At 31.7% G+C, this 19,541-nt stretch overlaps 3 protein-coding genes across 3 annotated transcripts in view; 1 reads left to right on the top strand and 2 right to left on the bottom strand.

The window, feature by feature from the left end:
* LOC134834168 (mucin-2) overlaps window positions 1-13,879 on the bottom strand; it is a 31,186-nt gene extending 17,307 nt beyond the window's left edge. Inside the window, exon 1 of the mRNA XM_063848736.1 lies at window positions 13,632-13,879. Within this exon, the coding sequence (XP_063704806.1) occupies window positions 13,632-13,659 (28 nt within the window). The 5' untranslated portion in view covers window positions 13,660-13,879. The remainder of the gene's footprint in view (window positions 1-13,631) is intronic.
* Window positions 13,880-15,318: 1,439 nt separating this feature from the next.
* Window positions 15,319-16,182, top strand: LOC134834148 (isochorismatase domain-containing protein 2). The gene is made up of 2 exons (XM_063848715.1): window positions 15,319-15,511; window positions 15,577-16,182. The coding sequence occupies exons 1-2, from the start codon at window positions 15,380-15,382 to the stop codon at window positions 16,039-16,041; spliced, it is 597 nt and encodes a 198-aa protein (XP_063704785.1). The 5' UTR covers window positions 15,319-15,379; the 3' UTR covers window positions 16,042-16,182.
* Window positions 16,183-17,187: 1,005 nt separating this feature from the next.
* Window positions 17,188-19,247, bottom strand: LOC134834082 (uncharacterized). Its single transcript, XM_063848619.1, has 2 exons — window positions 18,763-19,247; window positions 17,188-18,702 (listed from the first exon to the last, which is right to left on the bottom strand). The coding sequence occupies exons 1-2, from the start codon at window positions 19,131-19,133 to the stop codon at window positions 17,616-17,618; spliced, it is 1,458 nt and encodes a 485-aa protein (XP_063704689.1). The 5' UTR covers window positions 19,134-19,247; the 3' UTR covers window positions 17,188-17,615.
* Between the last annotated feature and the right edge of the window lie 294 nt (window positions 19,248-19,541).

The following is a 19,541-nucleotide window of genomic DNA, read 5'->3' as shown; positions in this document are numbered from 1 at the left end:
GATGACAGTCAAGTAGTGAATGCTGTATGCGAAGCATTACCACAAAACGGAATATACGGATTCTGATTTATTTTCTGTGTCTGCTCTGTTTATATTATAATTAAATTTATGTGTGCACGTGGTTAAAATGACAGACTTTCAACAGGATATTTTATTGAAACGAAAGTTTTTTCTTCTCCTCTTCGTGATTTTAATGATTTCGTGATGTCCCACCTCTTTTTCGATATCTTTTAGGTAATTAGAGATGTAATTAATTGTTGTCAATGTTTTTTCACAATGAAAAATTGGTGTCTCGCTAATAAAGTTCATGATTTTTTTGGTGTCTAGACTCTAGATTCAATATTTTAATTGAAATTAATTACTTAAAACTTAATTAAAATTAATATAAATGAGTTCAAATAAATGTCATAAATTTTGGGTCCTTACAAATTTATAAATTTTTATGTCTCGGAGATATTTTAACATGCGAAACACAAATTCTTTACAGAATAGCGAGATTACATTCCTAGAGAACATTTGTCCAAAAATTGACAGGATGAGACGAGAATAAGACATATGTTGATCTAATTTTTTCTTAATCCGTACAAGGTACAAAAATTGAAACCGGAAGAGAAATTTTAATTTTTTGTACAAAAAAACCAAAAATATCCAATTTCTATTATTTTTTTTACAAGATAGACATAAAACTTTAGTAATGATAATCAAACAAGATATTTTTTTTATCAACATTCAGCAAAAAAAAAAAGTTGTAAGTTTCATTGCCCCGAACGAGAAACGCGAAATGAGTACGTGCCACAATAATAATATGTAGGTAGGTAGAGAATATAGATGAGAATCAAAAGTGGTTTCTACGCATATTCCTGATTTCCGCCGATTATGTGATCTTTGGACGACGAAATATAGAGACATATGGATGATGATGCATTCGTAATAAAATAGAGCCGACAGGTACTGCGTGTGTACGGCGACTCGGAAAACTGTGGTGGAAAACAAATGTAAATTGTGTATCCGTGTGTGTATAATAGTCGTTTAATTTTCGGAGATACACACACACACATGCCTTGCGTCCTTTCGCATTACCATCAGAAGTATTCTCAGAACAACGACGACGACGACGACGAGACAAGAAAATATATCGCACGATTCCCTGAAATACAATTTCTTTTCCTCTCCCAGTCTCTCATAAAAGCAAAAACAGTAGATTGAGATGTTAGACTGACTAGAAATATGTTAAATTGGATGTTGATGTTTGTTCGTTGTTCTTCTTAAGCATGTCAGGGCATTAAAAGTTTGTTCCGATAGTTGTTGTCTAGTTGTTGTTGTTGTTGTTGCTGCATGTAAAAGGTTGGCTTGTTTATTATGCATTGCGCACATTCACAAAAATTATAAGACCACACATTCAAAATGCACGATATGGAGCATGTGAAATATCATAAATTGATTTATTATGCATCATCGTTGTCGACGTCGTCATCTAAGATTGTGCGCTTGCATGTTCGATAACAAAGTTCTTGTTAATTTTTTAGGCGAATTAATTTAGTTACTTGATTTTTTGTCGCATTTTGAGGAGGAGGAGGTATAAAAATTTTAAAAAAATAAATAATTTTTAATTATTATTAAAAAAATTAATTTAAAAATAATTAATTAATAAAAAATTATTTAATAAATATATTTTTTTAAGTTTTTGACCGTAAATCGACGTTAAATTGATTAAATAAATTTAAATTTTTAATTTTTACAAATTTATAAGTCAAAATTGAAGAATCGACTAATATAGACTTTTTTTAAAATTCGATTCAGTTCACGTGACTTAATTTCTTTTATCTGAATTTCAATGTTTTATTAAATTCAGAATAATTTTATTGTTTGTATGATTTTTATGTTAACTGAATATTTTTAAAGTTAAAATTTAGTTAAAGTTAAAAGTTTTAAAGTTTAGTTTGTTTTCGTAGTTTAAAAATTACGAAAATTATTTTTTTTTAAATTTTTTTCCATTTTATTTTTCCCCCTTAGTATTTTTCATCAAAATCGTCGGAGGGGGTCTGACAAAAAACCAAATAATCAAATATTGTCGCCTAAATTAAAAAAAAGAAAAAATCTTTCAGACACATAATGTCAAGGTCGATGAATTAATTAAAATGAAAGCAAAAGCAAGAGGAGACTCATGAATGATTAATAATTCAAAAAATCCGATTAATTTACATAAAACGAAAATTTAGGCCGAGATGAAATGGAATGTATTAATAATTAAATAAAATGTCTTTGTGCATGTTGCTACTCTATACTTCATCTCTCACTATTTAACAATCAATGTAAAAAGTTTTACTTTTACTTTGGTAGGTATCGACAACATTCACGTAGCAGCAGCAGCAACGGCAGCAGACAACAACAAACCAGTTTTGTTCCGAAAATTTTATTTTTTATTAACAAGAAGCCATCACACAGGTCATAAATATACAATTTTGCCAATTAACTTTTTTTTTTAGAGTTGGAGTAAAGGAGCGCAGACAGTAAAATAAAAAAAAGGAACATTAAAAGTTTTGTAAACAGACGTTTAACGATGCGACGACGTGTGTGTGGTGGCTCTATGACACGAAGAGAGTAATCAATCAATCAATCAATGACCTTAAAATAATTACGTTTATCATGTTCATTGAGCAATTGTTGGGAGAATTATTGTTTTAAAGCATAATACATGGAAAAGTATCGCTATCTCTATCTCGGTGTGACTGCACGTAGTTTATGTTGCTGAGTTTTAATGGGAAATAAACGAAGTGCGTAATTGATTGTTGGCTAGTTTGACGCAAACATATTACGCTGCGACCAGCAGGGAGCATTTCTTTGAGACAGACTTGAAAAGTCATAAGTCGCGGTTAAGATTACTATGAAAAATTTATGTCTTGCAAGCTGAAGTATAAATGAGACATGAAAAATTTGTTGCCTTTCAATTATTATTTTAAATTTTTTTATGATGGATTTTCATTCGTAAAATTTTTTAAAAAGACAAATTTCTGTCTTATTAAAAAATTTCTTTAATTAAAATAATTTTTCTTTTGAAATTTTTAATTAAAGAAATTTTTTGAAAAATTTTAATCAAAATAAAAAAAAAATTAAATCAAATATGTTTAAAAAATTGAAAATTACGGTTTTTTAATTAAAATATATTGTCGTTTAGAATGTTCTGAAATATTTTGATATAATTTTCAATTTTTTAAATAATGTTAATTGAAAAAAAACATACAACCAAATACTAAAAACATGTTAAAAAAATTGAATTCTAAAATTCAATCTGGTTCAAACATAAAAAAAATTGTACATTTTGGAAAAAAAATTATGAAAATTAAAAAAAAAAGAAAATTTAATGAAAGTTTTGAAAGTTTCTGATGGTGAAAATTTTTCACGGATATTTCACAGGTTGCGAAACATAAATTTTTCATAAACCACAAAATATTTTTCCAAGGATGTTAATCTTTTACTCTTCAAGATTAGATTTTGAACATCTAATTAACCTATCATAATTTCATCTTTTTTCAAGTACACACTCAAATTACAACCTCATTATCAACTTCATCATTATTATTAGAGAGATTTAAATAAATATGCTTGCAAACAAAAAAAAAACAAATCTCGAATAAAAGACAAGATAAAAAAAAAGGAACGAAAAAAGAGACTGAAAAAGCAAAAAAAAGGAATGTTGATTGTATTTATATTCCTCCGCGTATGATTTTGCTCATAAAAGGTAGTCAACACCAACTAAATGAATGTACAACGTCGTTCGCATTGTATATGGAGTACAGACAGCAACAGCAGCAACATGCAACGCGCGGTCAACGTGATAGTTTAATGACGGTATCAGATGTAAAATTTTGTAGACACCGACTGAGCTACGTGCAACGAATTTCTTGGCAGAGATTCATCTTAATAAATAAATGTTATTTTTTTTCCTCCGCTGGTTTGCATTTAGAAAAGTTTATGAAACAAAATCATGGCAAAAAGATTATTTCTTGTGTATTCTTGATCGTTCCTCTTTTCTTATAGCTACGGTTTTTTTTTTGTTGTTTTGTTTTTTTTTTTTGATTGCAGTAATCTCAAAACATTTTTTTATGATGTTAAATTGCTCTGCTTTTTTATTATATAGGTACTAGCATGCAACAACATTCAAATTATTAACAGCCATAATCACGCTGCTTTTTTTCAATTCGTAAATGTTTTGTGTGTATGGCATCAGCAAAGAAAAGATGAGAGATGAAACCAAATCGGCGTGTATTATAGAGATATTTACTGATGATAAAAATTGATCAAAGCGCATGTGTTGAATGTAATTCTTTTTTTTCCTTCTTTTCTCTGTGTGTTGTGTTTTGTTTTACTCTCACTGAACTTTTGTGTGCGGAGCTACTCGACTGGTTTGTTGTTGTTATTTGAATTCTTTGTTTTTCTGTTGCCTTTCTTTCATGTGTCTGTTTGAAGGAGAGACGATGGTGGTCCCTCTGCGATAAAATAATCTGTGAAAATATAACTGAAACAAAAAAGGAATCAATGAGATGATTTCGTAGAAGTGAGCAACGACGATGTACGTTTTTATGTGTATGTGGAAAGGACTACGAAAGGTGAGTCAGTGTATATATGATAAATGTTAAATAGAGGTAAATGAGCTGTTTACTGAAGGTGTGTGCACGAGTTTTCGGATAAAATCGTGTCACATCCGAATTTAAATGATTTTTACAGGTGACTTTTTATTCCGTTGGCAAAGCCAATTATTTCAGTGGGAAATTTCATTTGATGAAGAACGTTCCTTTCAAATACAATCTAATTAAATGAAAATCAATTTCCACCTCAATTATGCATAAGTACATGTTGGAATTTGCACACTTGTGTCCGGCATGTGAAAGAGACATCACGTTGCGTTATTATTATTTATTACGACAAAATTAATGAGCAAACATAAAAGATCGGAAGTTGCTCAGTAGATACTTGAATTAGCATACTCAGGATTTATTTTTTCGTGTCATTCAATGTTAACACTGACGGATTCCACATGAAGTCGTTCGATTTTGACATTTTTATGAGACTTTTAAGGTTGAAAGACCTGAGAACTTTTGGTTTTTTTTTAATTTTCCGATTTCATCCTCTTTAGGGGCCGATTTGAATCTCGAGTTTTTGATCATTTGAGCTTTTCGAGCTTCTAGTCTTCAAAATTCTAAAATTTCAAATTTATTTATCTTTTTTTGATAAATAACCTATTTTGTTGAATATATGGCTTCTTTTGAATATTTTGGAAAAAAATAAAATTGTAAGACTTTTTTTAATCGATTAATACAAAACAGTTCAGTTTTTCTTAAAATCAGACATGGAAAAAGTTTATTTTTTCTCGGGAACCAAACTCATTTCCCAAAATCATATTTACCCCAATATAATGAAAAAATCTTAAATTATATCAATTTTATACATTTTTAAGTTAATTCTACAAATTTTAATTTTCAGATCATAAAATTTTCCCATTTTTCTCTTAAAAAGTCAAAATTTTCTATGATTTTTGTAAATTTCCCGGGAACGAGGGTCCCAGGTCCCCGCACTTTTTCCAAGACCGCTTAAAATGTTTTTCGAGGTTATTTGATAATTTACAATTTCAACAAAAATATAATAAAAATTAAAAAAAAATTGAGAAAAATTCAAAGCTCGAGCATTTAACATTACTGGATTGAAAAGGCCTAAACACTTTATGTTTTTTAGATTTTCCGATTTCATCCTCTTTAGGGGGCGGAGGGAATTATAGTTTTTAGGCCATAACTATAATTTCCCCCACCCTTAAGAAATCGGAGAATCCTAAAAATTCTTCTCAACTCCCAAAGTTTCATTAAAAATCGAAAGACATTTATAACATTGTTCGTGGAATTCGTCTACTGTTAAAAATAAATAAATAGCACAAGTGTGGAAAAGTATCTCCATACAAAATTCAAAATTTTTGTCTTGGAATGGCACATACGAAAAAAAACAGGGACCATCACATCATCATGCAGCAGCAGCAGCACATCCTCTTTACGAAAAACGAAGAAACTTTTGTGTGTGTAATCATTCATTTTTCCATTCGTGTTGACGATTTTTTTGTTGCCTACGTGCCACGCAAAACATACACAGTCGAGAGATATGTTTGTTTCGCGCGATGATACATTAACACACAGTTTTTATTTTGAAAAAACAAGCTGCTGCTGCTGCTCCGCTACCGCTTCTGTTAGTTTTGCATAGACACGTATGTATAAATGTTTTTACCCCCTCGTGCTGCGTGTTGTTCTACTGTTTAAAATACTCTCGTAAATGTCGGTACATGTTGTTGTCGTCGTCGTCGTCGACGTCGGTCCATGCATGTGCGCGCGGTACTCTTTTTTAGATCAATATAATTGCTCCCTTTTCTGCTTTTTCCTTCGTAGTTTTTATCGCACACACACACAACACAGCAGCAGCAGCAACAACAACATCAACACATATCCTTGTCGTCGTCCGTGGCATACAGGAGTCGTCATCATCCTCGTGCTCTGCTGCACGTATATCGAGGTACCATTAAATAAAAAGTTGATTTTGTTTTCCCATTCCGTGTGTTTGTGTGTGCGCGAACTGATGTACGATACGGTATTCAATATTCAGTCAAAGTATGTGCATAATAATATTAAATGAAAATTTTTTTCGTTGTTGCTTTGTGCGAGGAGAGAGAGATGACGAAAGTGCCGAGAAGAAAGGGAAAAGGCGCGCATTCCATTCGGAAAAACACGACGACGTCGGAAAACCATATATGTGTCGTGCCGCATGTATATTAGCGATGATTGTGACTGTGTGTCATATCGCATCGGGTATTTTTCACTTTTCCTATTATTGTATGTTTTTTTGCTCTTCTCATATTTTCTTTTTTTCTGTGTACGTGGTCATATAACTTTTAGGCACTTTTCTTTTAACCTCGTGTCGGTCTCTTCCACATACACAAGTTATCTCGTACGAAGGTGCCTCTCGCAGGATGTATGCCTATTTTATTTTATTTTAATATATTAATATGAGTGTGCAAATAGCAGCAGAGCCGAAACAACAACTCCGCGCTACCCTCTTCGTCGTCGTCGTCTCCACATACGTGTACATATTTATGGCGAAAGATGTGTTGCGATAACTCGCGCGCAATCAAAGGACGTCGTTCAATAAAATGATATTTTTTTTTGTCGAAAATTCGTTTCGCATATCGTCATAAATGAGTTTTTAACCATCATGAGAGTGTGTCGCTATCATTGCTAAATTATTCACAAATTACTGCTGATACAGGAATAAATGATGAGTTCCAAAAGTCCCGTACGTGATGTTGTCGTGCAAAAATTTAAAAAAAAAATATGTAGAAAGGATCCCTTTTCAATTTAACGATTTTATAAAATTTTCACATTTACATGTGTGTGCAGAACATAAAAATGTACAAATCACAAATATCCTCATGTCTGGCTCATGCTGATATTGTCGTCCCATTATATTTATTAAATAAGGGGTTAAATAAATTGTATTCTATTTTTGTTTGCACTTATTTTTTGCTCTCTCTCTTTCATTGCGAGTGAGTATGCACGACAACGAGGACAACATCAAATAAAAATTAAAAAATATTCCCTTTTCACAGATTGAGCGAATTTGATGTTAATCATCGGGGAACATAACATGCATGAATTAAGGGCTCCAAAGATCCGGTAATTAAAAGAAACCGGTTTTTGGTGAAAAATGTAATTAATTTTATTTAAGTAGGAAGCTTTTAATTAATTTTAAACTTTTATTTAAATTAAAATAAAGAAAAAAAATTATCAAAAATTACCGTTTTATGAATTTTAGTAAAAAAAAATTAAGAATTAAAAGAAATATTTTAAAAATATTAAAAAAAAAAATAATTAATATTTTTAATAATTTTTTATACCTCCTTTTTAATTTTTTTAAATTAATTAATTTTTAATTTTTTAAAAGATGTTTTGAATTTTTTAAATTATTATTTTTTAATTTTAAATTGTATTTTTAAATTTTTATTTTTTACCTTAAAAAAAGTAATACATTGATTTCCAGATATTAATTAGCCGGTTCTTGAACTTGAAGCACCTTGTTTGCAATCCCATTCCATGTGGTCGCATATTTTGCAAAGCCAGTTTTTAATTTTCGTCTCTTTTGCTGGTTAAAAACATTTCACAATTAGCAAACCATAAAAAATACAACAACAATTTTGCATATCATAAAACATCATTTTTAAATTAAATTAGCTTTGAACTTGTCGGCTTTGTGGTTTATCTTTTAATTTTTCTGTTTTTGTGGCACGTTTGACGCATTGAAATCGGAAACTCTTCAAGAAATTAACTTATCATTGAGATTATTTTCTCAATCCACCTGCTTGTTTACATACAGATTCCGTGTTAGGCAAAGTATTTAAACAAACATTTACTTGCACACAAAAAATGCGGTGCATGATGACTTTGCGAATATGTAACCCTTTTTATGAAACGTTTAGTGTGTCACTTGATGGCAACGATCAAGCACAACGACAACGACGACGACAATTATTGTGTGAATGATGAATGGATGGAAGTGTGTAAAAGTTATTTGCAGATCTATAAAAGTAACTGAACTTAAAATAAAACGAATGATATGTAAAATGCTTGAATATATTAGAATCCCGTTATTTTTGTGCTCAAATACATGAAAATGGCACAAAATTCGCACCTATCTGTGTGTTTGGTAGATTTAACCGTTTACTTAAGTGCTTAAAATATTTTTTTTTTCGTTCTGTTTTTGACGATTTCAATTGCGAATCGGCGAACGAGAGACGATTGAAGTTTTATTTATTCAAGTGCTGAGTAGAGGAGTTTAAAGAATTCAAATGAACCTTATTAAATTTAAACAAATTACATTTAAATGATGACACATGAAGATGTTCTTCGATCATCAAACTAAGGTGTGAATGATGGCGCGGTTTTGCGGAGCAAAAAAATGAGATTAAAACAACTTAATCGCATTTCAATCTTTTGGGAAATTTTCAGAGTTTATTGTTAGATTTTCTAAGAATTTTTAGGGTTTTCCAAAGTTTTTCTCAATTTAGAGTAACTTTGAGACTAAAAAGATTCCTACAAAATTTAAGATATTAAGTTTTCCACGAATTTCCCGAGTTTCAAAGATTTTCCACGTTTTTGCAAGAATTTTCCGGGTTTTCTCGAAGTTTTTTTTCAAAATTTTGCTTTTTTCGTAGGTTTAAAGAGTTTGAAAAAATTATAAAATTTTGAAATTCTTTAAGTTTTTCTTAATTTTTCACTAATTTACCCAGGAATTTCCATGAGTTTCTCTATTCTTAATTTAGAATTTTTCGTCAAATGATTGTATCTGATGTTTTTGTACCATAAATGGTCATTAATGGTATGTATCTTGAATTAGCAAAGGCAAATTTACACAGCACTACGGACAGACGGACATACGGTACAAAAAATCGAATTTTTTAAAATAAATTTTGAAATGCAGTAATGACAGAACAAAGCAGGAATTTGTGCCATTGACCTTTTTGTTTACTCTCTTGCTAACGGTAAAAAAGGTAGGTATTTGCCATTTCATGACTACTACCTGTTTGATTTTATTTGGCACGTCGTCGTCGGCATCGTCACAAAAGTGAGTCGAGTTAGACAGACAAGAACGGAAATTTATTTAAATAAGTTTGCTAAAATGAACTGGATAATAGTTTTTAGTTGTCTCATGACATCGCCGCATGGATGGAACTGACCCATTTTTCTAAAAAAAAAAATTGTTAGTCTAGTCTCGCATAACTGCCGGCTACCTTTTTTTCTGTATGTTATTTCACACTCCAAATATCGCTTCCAAACACAAACACACAAAAGTACTGCAAATTTTATAATAATAAAAACATTTCTCTTTGTGTATAGATAGATAGATATGCTCTTGGCAGGCTGGCTGGCTGGCAGATTCACATTGAAAGTGAAAGTACCGGAGTGACAAATGTGCCATAAAACATTTTATGCCCCAAGGATTTCCCATACAAAACGGCTTTCGCGTACAATAATATGCACATTGTAGGCCAACAACATCAGCAGCCGCCATCCACAAACTGACACAAAGATCAGAGTTTGCAGGAAGAGGCAAAAAGGAAAAAAAAAGTGTGTAGACATTTTAATGTGCATGTATCGCAATATTATTTTATTTCATAAGACAGTCGTACACATGTGTCTCGCATTGCTATACTATATGAAAATAAATGGCATTAATAATGTGCCAGTACTCCCGTAGGGGCACACTTTGGTATCAGATCAGTATCAATGAAACTGCCTATTAAATTCTCTTTTTTTCGACTTCTGGTTCAACTCTACTATACGACGGAGTAGATGGTGGGTGTTGAACACATGCAAAATTTGTGTACATTTTTTTGTGTTGAACAAATATTGTGATATTATGATGATAAATGATACGATAAAATCAATGAATAGCTTTTGATACGGTTATGAAGTGATTATGTACAACAGCAAAAAGGAAAGAAATGCGAATATAAAGTGTTGCTGATAGTGAAAACGAAAGGGTTCTCGCAATGGGGAATAGATTGGCGAAAGAATAAATAGAAATTGACATCACATTATTTTATTTTTGCAAAAACTAAGCCTGGCAAAAATATTAGAAATAAAATAAATAAATTTATTAAAAATTTTAGAGGAGATGTATTTAAATATTTTCTTTGCAATTTTTAATATTTTTTGACGTTAAACGTTGATTAAAGAATCATTGAATTGAATTAAATTAGTTTAAACTCCAAAGTGAAAAAATCAAATAAAATCTTCCAACATAAAAATTTTTCTAAAAAATAACTAATTTTGGTCATGTGACTTGATAATTTTTATCATATCATTTATCTTATACATTTTAATATGAAACATCTTATTAAAGCAAATTTCTTTTGTTTTTAATAGGATTTTACTTTAAACAATAGTTTTTCATGGTTTTTCATTATTTTCTCTATTAATACGCCTAAATTTGTTTTAAGAAAGACAAAATTTGAACATAATTGAGCATCTTGAATATTATAAGAGTGATTGTTTCAAAATTGACCTAATATTGAACAACATTTTTAGAATGAAAATTAATATCATATATCGTTAAAAAATCTAAGAATTGAAATTTTAGAGCGATTGTTGAAAAATTTTCTGTTTTTTCGACCCAAAATTTCATCAAAAAATTTAATGTGTATTTTATTCTTGCTATCATTCATTCAAATTTTCAGGAAATTATTAAAAATATGCAAAATATGACTCAAAAGCCAAAATATCCAAAATAAAGCTGGGCTAAAAATATTCCAAATTTAAAAATATTTCACTACATTTATTTCCTAAAAAGACGATTAGAAAAAAAATTGTCAGGCTTAGTAAGAAACTTCAAAGTTTACCAAAAAAAATGAAGCAAAAAAAAAAATATTAAAACAAATACAAACGCAAAAAGTTTGCATAATTTTTGCATGTACGTCAGAGACACCGCAAAACAACAAGAGAAAGTAGAAAATATTAAAAAAAAAATATCATCAACAATCAATAAAACAACAATATTTACGTATACTTCATATTTATCCGATACAATGTGCAATCAGTGGTGCAGGTTCTTTGATATTGGGCACACTTGCTAAAAAACACAATCTAAGGCAATAATCTTTATTATTTTCATAATAAATCAAACGATGCCCACCACTGATACACAACCAAACTATTTATAAACAAAAAAAAAACACCGATTTGTTTTGTATTAATTACAGAATGCTTTAATGATTATCATTAACAATAACAAGCAACAAATTGTATCGTTAAAGGCAAAAAAATAATAAACAAAAAATAAAATTTGTTACTTGATACACTTTATTTGTATTTTTATAACCATTTTAAAGTTTATTTGAATAATGATTTTGATTTTTTTTACTCTTTTTTTCACTAATACTTGAGCATACAAAATATTAAAAATATAGAACATCTAGATAAAAAATTAAATGTCGAATTTTTGATGACGCATGTTAAATGTCGTTAAATGAGCTCTTCCGTTCGATAAATCATTTTTTTTTCAGTCGTTGTGAAATAAATTTCTTAACAATTGTTTTTTTTTATTTATTTTATTTTTTTTTAAATGAGACTGTTGTCATTCATTCACCTCCATGTATACAATTTTGCGATATTTTTTTCATAAATTTCTTATTATAACGCAACAACTGTACCAAAATCAATTTGATTTGCTAATTTCTTTTGTCTTTTGGTGTTCTTGTTTTGTTTTATTTTCTTCACAAATCGTGCTGAATGTTTCCGTTTTGTTTTCTGCTAATTTAATGGAAAGCCGGTGAAACATTGACCCGGTCTTGATCTTGTTAGTACATTTTTTTTACGATTCTCACAACAACAGTAGTGACGATGTTGTCATAAATGTTTGACCCTTTTTTATACCTATAATTTTTCAGTCAAAAATAATAAAAGTCTTTGTTATTATTTTTATTTTTTTGAAGACGAAAAAAAAGTATGGCGGGTGCACACCCGTTCAGGTAAGAAAAAAAAAAGTATCCGGCCCATAAAGAAACACATGTCGGGACTCGTCTACCTGAACCTCCGCAATCGAAAACGAAGTCTTAAACCACATGGCAGTATTATTATTATTTTATTTTGTGTTCAGGTCAAAGTTTAGTGCTAATTTCTTGATGAAAAGTACACAAAAAGAGTTAATCATTGACAGTAAATATTAAAAAAAGTAATGTAAATGACCTTGTTTTGATTATGTTTATCGCGTAAAAAACGATAAATTCTAATATGTCGTCGTCTCATATATGGCAAAAAAAAAATAATAAAGCATCGGCTGGCTGATGAATGGTAAATATAAGAGATATGCAAAAAAAATATATTTAAATCAGATGAACAAGTTACAAAATTCATACGATAATGAAGTCGTGGATGTACGAAAATGCATCGAAGAATCGAACAAAAGCTCATAAATAACCTCAGTCTTTTATACAATATTTATTGTTTGTCATGTTTTAGATTTTTTTCCTTCATCTCGATATAAAAATATTTGTAAGAAAGATAGTGGAAAGCAAAATGAGATGTATTTTTCTACTTGCGATTCAGCTTCAGATTGTGTATCCTTTAGTTATAATCCAGTATCAATGTGTTGATATTATCGACAAGTGGTAGGACCTGTCAGAGTCACTGATTTTCTTCTCTGAAAATGAATTTTTCACTTTTTTCCTCACTCATACATTGACACACACACACAAACAAGTCTCGCTTGTGTATTGGTGTGTGTGTGTTACGGATAATTTGGAAATTTTCCTCGATTTTTTATTAAATTTAATAGCTTTTTTGCACTCTTAATAATTTTTATATCATATTTTTTTCGGGTAAACATTTATATATTTTATTTTTGTGGAGAAATTGTGTTATTTTTTCTTTTTTTATATTATTTTTTCCATTGATTCCATTCTCATATTCCATTCATTCCAATATCTCGGATGAAACGCATCTTTGCATCTTTTTTCTTGTGGACTTTGATTGCATTTTTCTGACACAAATCTGATCACTTTTGCACTGTGGCGGGCTTCGGGGAGCCCGGTGATGGCTAAATACCTGATTTATCTAGACGATTCCGGTTCATTGGACCCTGTATTTCGGCGCCCAGCTAAAATTGGGGCCACAGAATCACATTACACAATTTTTGTTCATTTCGCATCTTGTATGCCGCTTCTTGCACAACTAACACTAACTGCACTAACACTGGACATTCTTCGGGGGTTCTGCACTAAAATTCGGATTTAAAAACACATTTTTACTCAAGAATTCGCTTAAAATCGCTAGACGTCCCTCCGCAGACAATTTTTTTTTACTGATTATTGTGACGTCTTCCTACGGGCCTTTCCTCCTCCTGTGCTCACACTTTTTTCGGGCGAAAGCATTACCGCCCGTGCGTTAAATTCGCACGAAAACATTACTTTAAATGGGTAGGCGCCATCCATTTACGGCGTCGGAAGTTTGAGGGGGGTTGGGGGTTCATCAAATTAACAACGGGTTCCGACGAGGGGGGAGAGGGGTAAAAAGGAAAATACGACGTCGTATAAATTCTCAATAATTAAGATTTTTTGTTTCAATTTGTAAGAAATATTTAAGTGCTTCAAACTTTTTTGATCTGTTTTTTAACTTACTGAGTTCAATGTCGTCAAATAAGAAAAAAATCTACTATTAATTATTTTCTATATATGAGAAGCTATGATTAGTTAGTAATCAAGTCCCTTTTAATTATTTCATTTATTGTATAAATTAAAGTCCTGGTTGAATAAAAATATTGTATTGTATTAACTTACTTATTAACGTAATATGTAAATACAATTTTTCACAAATGAGACTTCCACTTCTGGTAACCAGAATGCTTTTTGCTGACTTGCGTTTTTCGCATATGCAACTCGTTTTTAAATGGTCCAACTCGTAAAGGTCTTGTATTCCCTTAGCAACCAATAGTGCAACCAACTGAATAATGGCAACATAATGTCATTGGTTGCAAAGGGAAGCTTTCTTGAGCCCTTATAATAGCAACTGTTCTTGCAATGCCATATTGAACAATTTGCGCCCAACTTAACAGACATCGTTCCTTTATTTTGATGCGTTTTATAGTGTCTGTTTAATTGTTCTTGTGTTGGTTGAAAAACAGGGTAACCGGGGTATTTGCATTTAGCCACAAATTATTTACAGGTGGTTCCATTCAAGTTCGAACTAATTTTTAAACAAATTTTTCTTAAAAGTTGGGGGATGGTATTTTACTAAAAAGTACATCGTAAATTAGGGGGGGGGGCTTTAAATTCAGGGTAGTCAAAAATTTGAACAAATTTTTCTTAAAAAGGGGGGGGGGTATATTTTATTAAAAAGTACGTCGTAAATTAGGTGGGGAGGGGGTCTTTAAATTCAGACGGTTTCCGATTATAGGGGGTGGGGGTCAAAAAATGTCCTTTTTTTATTCGACGCCGTAAATGGATGACGTCATGAGACGAATGAAATTGATAACCCTTACAGATTGTAGCGCCATCTGCGACACGAAAACACGGAGGCTCGTGACTGAATTGCGCGCGAAATCCATAGTGACGAAATGAGACGATCGAAAGTGATACTGTTATATGCTGTCAGGTAAGTATACCAGTACTGGTATACTTACCTGACAGATGTATAACAGTTCAATTTTAGCCGACTCACTCCGTCACTATGGATTTCGCGCGCAATTCCGTCACGAGCCTCCGAATGTTCGGAATCTCATTATTCCGATCGTTCATCCAATCCGAATCACCGAAAAGGTAAACAAGCCTTGAAAATTCTCTATTTTCTTGTTAAATATGGCTCGACAACTGGCAAAATTGGGATATCTGGAGACGAAAAAGACACTGTTTCTGCTGTGTGACTTGCAGGAAAAGTTCCGACCTGGAATGAAGCTCTTTGATCCCGTTGTAAAGAATGCAGCAAAGTTGGTGAGTCGCAAACATTGAACTTTGAACTGATAAGGCTGATAATACATACTAATTAATCTTTTTAGGTACAAGCAGGTAAAATCCTAAATGTGCCACTGATTGCTACGGAGCACTATCCGGAAAAGTTGGGACCGATTGTCAAGGAGCTCGATTGTTCGCATGCCAAGGGTGTCTTTTCGAAAACGTTGTTTAGTATGTGTACGCCGGAAGTTCAGTCGAAAATGAAGGAGCTAGGTGACTTGGAGTCTGTCGTTTTGTTCGGATTGGAGGCACACATTTGTCTGGAGCAGACGGCCATGGACTTGCTGAAAGAGGGCTTTGCGGTGCACGTTGTTGCCGATTGTTCCGTTTCGCGGTCTGCCGAGGATCGAGCGTTGGCATTGGAACGTCTCAGGCAGCTGGGATGCTTTGTGACGACAAGTGAAAATGTCATCTTTAAGTTGTTGCGAGACAAAAACCATCCGGATTTTAATCAAGTGAGAAAACTAGTCGCACATCCGTCGGAAGACACGGGATTGGCAAAGCTGTGAAATTGCGAAAAAATTGTGTTATTTGGCCTTTTGAAGGATTTAGAAATAAAGTTGTTAAATTTTATTTTTTTTAAGGACATTTTAATGTTGATTCGAACTTAACCAGGGTTTTTTAATAAAAGGTTTTTAAGATAAAAAAAATTTTGAAATACTTTTTTTTATGAAAAATGATAATTTTTAGAATTCGAAGAATATTTTTGATGTTAATATCGATTTAAGAACTTTTTAAGGTAAAAAAGAACTATTTATAAAAAAAATAAATACAATTTTTATAGAGCTTGAGATCAAATAAGTCAAATATAGAGAAAGTGGGTTTTTTGAGCTCAATTTGATGTGAAATAAAATTTTTTTACGTATTAGAGGCTATTTTATCGAATTTCAATAAGATTTTTGACAAAACTCAATCATATTTAAAAAATCAAATGCTCAAAACCTTAAAATTAAAACTTCAAAAAAAAGTCAATGGTTATGTAAAATTTTTCAATTTCAAAAAATTTCTTAAAATGATCAAAATTTTTTTTTGTACCTAATTTTTACAAAAATGCTGAATTGTTTCATTCAATTTTTCAAAAACAAACTTTTAGCATCCAATTATTTTTATAGATTTTTTAAGAGAAAAAAAAATATACTAATTTTGTAGAAAAAGTATACTTGAAAAATTGTAAACTTTCATTAAAACTTCAAAAAAAAGTCATGGTTATTTTTTTTTTCAAAAAATTTCTTAAAATGACGACATAACCCACGCTAAGCATGAATTGGAGACACGACGACAAACCCACCTAAATTTATTTTTTTTGCTAAATGAACTAAATTTTATAAACATAAGCTTTCATAAAAGTGTATTGGAAAAATTTAACTTCAGTAATTTAGAACCCAGTTGAAACCTTAATTTTAAATCTTAAAAATAAACATGATTCTTCAAGAATTAAATTAACTAAATTAAAAAATTTTTAATTTTAAGAAAATTGGTAAAATTAAAAAAAAAATCTTTTGTTAGTTTTGTTAGTTTAAAATCTAGTTTAGTTTTCTATAAATAAAATTTCAAAAATGAAAATCAAAACAAAAGAGGATTTTTGGAATAAATTTTATTTAAACATAAGGATAGCAACTTGTACTATTTAATAACTCCAATAAGATTAAGAACATTTTCGTCACAAGATTTATTCAAATATTATTAGTTCTTTGAAAAATACAGATTTTTTTCTTTTTTCTATCTCTACTAATACTAGATCGATTAAACAATTGGTTTGATGAAAATTTTCTTACATGAAATACAACATTTCAGTTTGCTTCATAAATGCAAAAGTGTATTTAATTTTCGTCGACTACAAACAGCTCTAGGAGGTACTGATGAACTTTATAAACCAATTTAAAAGTTGCAAGACAAAGTTTAATTGAATTGTAGAAATAATTTGATATTGATGTGCTTTTATTTTATTTGACTGTTGCACAAAAAAGACAGCCAATGTACAATTTTCAAGAGTTGAAATGATATAAAGTTACGTACCTATATCATATAATAAAGAATTAAAATGCGGAAATTTATCGAAGAAAAAAAAAGTTAGTCAAGTGTTTTAGGTTGAAGCTCCTTCGAGTTTTCCCAAGTAGCTGATAAAGGACGAAATCAATCGTTGATCCAGCAAATTGAAGGCATTTTCGAGCGTAATATTTTCCAAAATATCTTCAATCAAAACCTTCCATGTTTCAATTTGGGCGGGATCTGTCATGGCCACTTGCATAAAGTTGTGAAAAAGGTTGACGTCGAAGATTTCGATGGAGTTCTGGGCAAATTCCACTAACTTTTCCAGAAAGTTAATTTCAGTCTTTGTCTTAACGATGATTTCGACGACAACTCTGTTCGCGGCTGCCGTGTGATTTTGTCGATTGTCGAGCAACTTGACAATTGCGGTATACGGTGAGTCACCCGCACGAATTAACCCGTCGACGATCCACTTGTAATTCTGCAACAGCTGGTAATTCGATTCGGCCATGGAGATTGCGTCGAGAAGTTGACGTTGCAATTTGCGGTCGCCAAAGTACGATGAGATCGCGGGAAAGTAAATGCGCGAACAATGGATACTGTTGTAGCAACTAATGACAAAGGTGAGGACTTCGTCGATGCTCATCTGGTACAGCATGTGCTTGACCCACTTGATGTCGGGAAACGTGTGGTTGCGGTTGCACTGAATGTTGCCGGTGCACGTGCCAAACATAAAGTTCCGGCAAATCTTTGAGAATTCCGAAAGGAGTGTGTGACTGGCAGACGTTTTGGACGAATTGCTTGGATAGGGACTTTTGTCGTTGTTGGTATCAGGTGTGGAAGGGTGAAGCCAGGGATAACTGGGAGGTGGTACGTTCATTGGCATACGAGTCCAAGGTGAACTAGGGGCAGGTTGCGACATAAACATGGCCCAAGGAGAGACAGATGGCGGTGTGAAAGATCGTTGGCGTTGTTTGGTGTATGGCACAAAACGAACTCTTTCCGAATTTGTTGATGACACAACTTTTCCGTGACTGTCTTTGGTCTCTCTTTCTCTTTCCGACAACTTTGAGAATCTATTCCTTCCATCATTGCTCGATTTTTCGTCCTCGTCATCATCCAGGATGCTTTGACGTTGAACGTTTTCTTTGTTGACAACTTCCTTTTTAGGTGTCTCATCCCTAAAAACCAATCGAAAAAATTAAAAACTGCGACAAAAATAAAGAAAATCATAAACTCACTTAAATTCTTCGCCAAAATCGTCATCTGTTTCGATAGCAAGGGCATCGTCATCTTCGTCTCGCGTGGCAAAAGGACTCATTTCCGGGAAAACCTCAATCGATCGATCATTCGCCGATTCCCTGATCGTCTCAATAAACTGCTTATCTGACTCGTCAATTTGGAAAGGATCAGTTTTTTTGCGCTTCAAAGTTTTTGGTGCTGGTTTTGAGTCTTTGACTTTACTTTCATTCTCACTTTCAGTATCTGAGGCATTTTTGATGCGATTGTAGCGTTTTGGGCTGCTTTGTTTTGCGTACTTGTCCATGGCGTCTTCGTATTCTTGCGAACTTAAAATAACTCTACAATCACGCAATTTTTCACTGTTCTCCATCTTTTTCGGGTCCTCCAGGGTCTTGTCTCGGCGAATTTCACAGTTTTGAATAAATTAATGGCTATTCACGAGGTTTTTCAGTGCAAAAGTATAGCACATATTTTTTAGCATGGCTTTTTTTAGGTAAGGGTGTTCCAACAACGTAATTTTTTTCAGGTTTATTCGTGTCACCCGTAAACTTGGTTTCACATGGTAAATTTTGTTTTTTTTTAAACCATTTATGAAAATTCGAAAAAAAATGACCTTTTTTATCTTCTTTGACACAAAATAGTAATTTTTTAGATCTAAAATTTCAAAAATACGATTAAAGATTGTTGAAAATGATCTCATTTTGTCAGAAATTTTTCCATCTTTCCAAAGGATGTCTAATATTTTATGTATGCAAGTTATTGGAATATATTTTAAAGT

The sequence above is a fragment of the Culicoides brevitarsis genome, chromosome 3 (genome assembly GCF_036172545.1).
Source record: "Culicoides brevitarsis isolate CSIRO-B50_1 chromosome 3, AGI_CSIRO_Cbre_v1, whole genome shotgun sequence".
Taxonomy (NCBI): domain Eukaryota; kingdom Metazoa; phylum Arthropoda; class Insecta; order Diptera; family Ceratopogonidae; genus Culicoides; species Culicoides brevitarsis.
This window is presented reverse-complemented; position numbering and strand designations above follow the sequence as displayed.